The 3,039-nt window shown below is 59.4% G+C and overlaps 1 protein-coding gene across 1 annotated transcript; it reads right to left on the bottom strand.

The window, feature by feature from the left end:
* On the bottom strand, positions 1–2,760 carry C1QL4 (complement C1q like 4). Its single transcript, XM_065887824.1, has 2 exons — positions 2,224–2,760; positions 1–180 (listed from the first exon to the last, which is right to left on the bottom strand). The coding sequence occupies exons 1-2, from the start codon at positions 2,758–2,760 to the stop codon at positions 1–3; spliced, it is 717 nt and encodes a 238-aa protein (XP_065743896.1).
* Between the last annotated feature and the right edge of the window lie 279 nt (positions 2,761–3,039).

Raw genomic sequence — 3,039 nt, 5'->3', positions numbered from 1 at the left:
TCAGTCCGGGTAGATGATGAAGCCAGAGAAGGTGCTGTACTTGTTGGTGTTACCGCCGTGCACCTTCCCGCCGTCCAGCTTGATGAAGACTTCATCTCCCACATCCAGGTGCAGGATGACGCTGTTGCTGGCGTAGTCGTAGTTCTGGTCCGCGTCCTGAGCAATGGCGCTGGCCCGGACCTAGAGGGGGGACAGAACAACCCACTCACGCCCTGTGTGGAGCTGGGGTGATGAGGGGTCGGCCGAGGAGATGCAGCTGGGCCTGTGAAGGTGACGCGAGGGCAGCAGGCTGCAGGGTTTGGGAAGGACAAGGTGCTTCGCAGGCACTGCCATTCACTAGCTGCTGGGACTGGGGCAAGTTTCACGCTTTCTGTGGTCCTTAATTTGAGCTATAAGGTAGGAGGTAGTAATAGAACCTACCTCCTCAGGTTGTTAGGATCAAATGAGTTACTACGTGTGAAGTGTGTTACAAAACAGCGCTTTGCACAAAGAAAATGCTATATAGGTTTTGCTATTATTATTTAAAAAATAAAATTAGACTGTAGGATAATTTTTAAGACTCTGAACCCACTCGGACCTTCTAAACTTGTGCTCCCTTCCCCCAGAGATAGGGCACAGGTGTGTCTGTGCGTGTGTAAGCAAGGGTGCAGGCTGTGGGAAGATGCCATGATGTATCCTCACCCCTCCTCGATTGTCCCTCCTAGTGCCCGCGGGCGCCCCGACGTGGGGGTCGCCTTCCGCCCAAACTGGTAGTGCCTCTTCCCCTCTGGCCTCGCTGCTGTAGGTCGCCTCACCGACGCCTCAGCGTCGCAGCCAGCCCCCTCCCCAGCCCCCCTCTTCCTGTCCCAAGGGGGCTGGTTATTAACTGATTAATTATTCATCATTATTCTAATCACTATTTACCGTCCCCAAAGCCGCAGCGCCCGCACCGCGGAATACAGAGTGGGAGCCGCGCGGCCCCCGCCCCCTCGGGAAGCGACGCACTCTAGATACATACTCCCCCCCTCCGCCCCTCACAGACACGCCGCACAGACCACACACACCTACTCAGTGCCACAGGCAAGCAGCCACTGCTCTACTCTCACACCTTCGCACCCTGCACCCACAGACACACTCGAATCACGCACACACACGCTACAGTCTTACACACATACACTCTCACTCCCTTTCCCTGGGCTCCTGGGGCGGCCCTGCTTGGGGGAGACCTCAATGTAGTGCCTTCGGTTCTTGGAGCGGAAGGGTGCTGCAGCGGTAGCAAGACCTGGGGTTCGGACAGGTGGGATAAGCAGGCCTGATGCGCCGCGGTCAAATCACCCCATCGCGCACGGGGCATTCGGAGGTCACAGCTCAGCCCTAACCTTACACCCTGCGGCTTGCGTGGCCCAGGCACATTTCCCCAGCCCCACCCCTGTGGCCTCTGGCTCCCCTTAAGCGTGTCCTGGACCTTGAGCTGAGTCTTTGGGACTTTTCTTCCAAGCTAAGGCAGCAGTGACTCCGACTCTGACCACAGGAGCAGGGACCAGGCCAGGGTCCAAGGCTTCTGCTTTATCTGTTCTTGCCTCTTCCCTTCTCCCAAATTCGTTCCTGCAAGCCACCTGGCTGGCCCCAGTGCTGCCTCATTTTCCACCTCTGCCTATGGACTCAGTATTAGCTGAGGGTCAGGCCCACTCTAGAATTGACCTCAGGCCCTGGGACTAGTAATAGAGTTGCCTGGAAAATGAGACAGTGTTTTCTTTCTTTTTTTACCTTATCCTTGAAAATCCAAGCTTAATGACCCCCATATGGGAACAGATACCAACTGCCCATGGCGTGATACCCGGACTCCATTCTAAATCGAAGGAGCCAGACTCCGGTAACTCGCCCATCAAGTGGCTGGGTAACCCAAAGGCCAGGAGGGCTGCCCAAGACAGGTGAAAAGAGGCTAAGAGGCAGGGTGAGATACCAAAGAGGTTTGGTGTATAGTCGCCTATAGTTGGAGTGTGAGGCTCTGAGTTTTAATTCTGACACCATTCCTAATGCTCCATAAGACCCTAGGCAGGTCGTTTTCTTTCTCTGGCCCCCCAGTTCCTTTTGGACTAAATGAAGCGATTTCTAAGTTCTTGGCAATGTGGCCTTCTTGGATTTAGTGACGGTGTTTGGGGAAGAGGTTCGGGTTGCGTAATGAATGCAGTGAGAATTAGAAAGCTACCCTGTCTGGGGCTGGGTGGGAGAGGGGCAGCTCACCTGTCCATTCTTCATCAAGTCCGCCCACATGCTGGTGCCGTCACCGCCGCGCATAAGCACATGGTAAGCGAAGAAGTAGACACCTGGCATGGGGCAGGTGAACTTGCCACTGGCTGCCTCGTAAGCGTTGCCCACGTTGGTCACCACGTCGTCGAAGCGCAGCACTTCGTAACCTTCGTGTGGCCGCCGCAGGCCAGCATAGAAGGCAATTCGAGGCACGTAGCCGGCAGGGGGCGCTACCCCGCCGGGGCCTGGGCCTGGAGGACCCGGGGGACCTGGCCTACCCGGCTCTCCTGGAGGTCCTCTGGGACCTGGTGGTCCCGGGGGCCCTCGCAGACCTGCCTTCCCGCGCCGGCCCACCTCTCCCTTGGCGCCCTGAGGGAAGGGGGGTACGGAGGCGGGCGCGCCGTCGGGTCCTGGGCCTCGCGGCCCGTGGGGGTCGCACACCATGCGGCAGCGACCCAGCATCTCGTAGTGCGCCGGCCCGCGGGAGCTGTGCACTAGCAGCGGAATGGCCACCAGCAGCAGCAGCACCATGGCCACCCCGACGGCCGCGCCCGCCACCCTCTTGCGGCGGCTCAGCCGCGACGCGGCCAGGGCCAGCAGATCCTCCTCACTCTTGGGTGCAATGGTGGCGGAGGCCCGAGGCTCTCCGCGAGCGCCAGAGGCGGTGACCGGGCTCGGGCCTGGGTCGGGATCCCCCCGACGGCTGCGCCCGGCCCCCCGCCCCTGTGGGCTCCCGCCTCAGTGGTGCCGTTCCCCAAACCTTCCGTCAAGGCGGAGGTCCCCCCGTTGGTTGGACCAGGGACAGCTCCC

The sequence above is a fragment of the Phocoena phocoena genome, chromosome 11, assembly GCF_963924675.1.
Source record: "Phocoena phocoena chromosome 11, mPhoPho1.1, whole genome shotgun sequence".
NCBI lineage: Eukaryota > Metazoa > Chordata > Mammalia > Artiodactyla > Phocoenidae > Phocoena > Phocoena phocoena.
The sequence above is the reverse complement of the archived record's forward strand: the minus strand, read 5'-3'. Positions and strand labels throughout refer to the sequence as shown.

Excerpts from the sequence above, each read along its gene's own strand:
- C1QL4 (XM_065887824.1), bottom strand. The coding sequence starts at position 2,760 with ATGGTGCTGCTGCTGCTGGTGGCCATTCCGCTGCTAGTGCACAGCTCC. Across the intron at positions 181-2,223 it reads ACTTGATGAAGAATGGACAG|GTCCGGGCCAGCGCCATTGC; the intron begins GTGAGCTGCCCC and ends TCCCCCCTCTAG.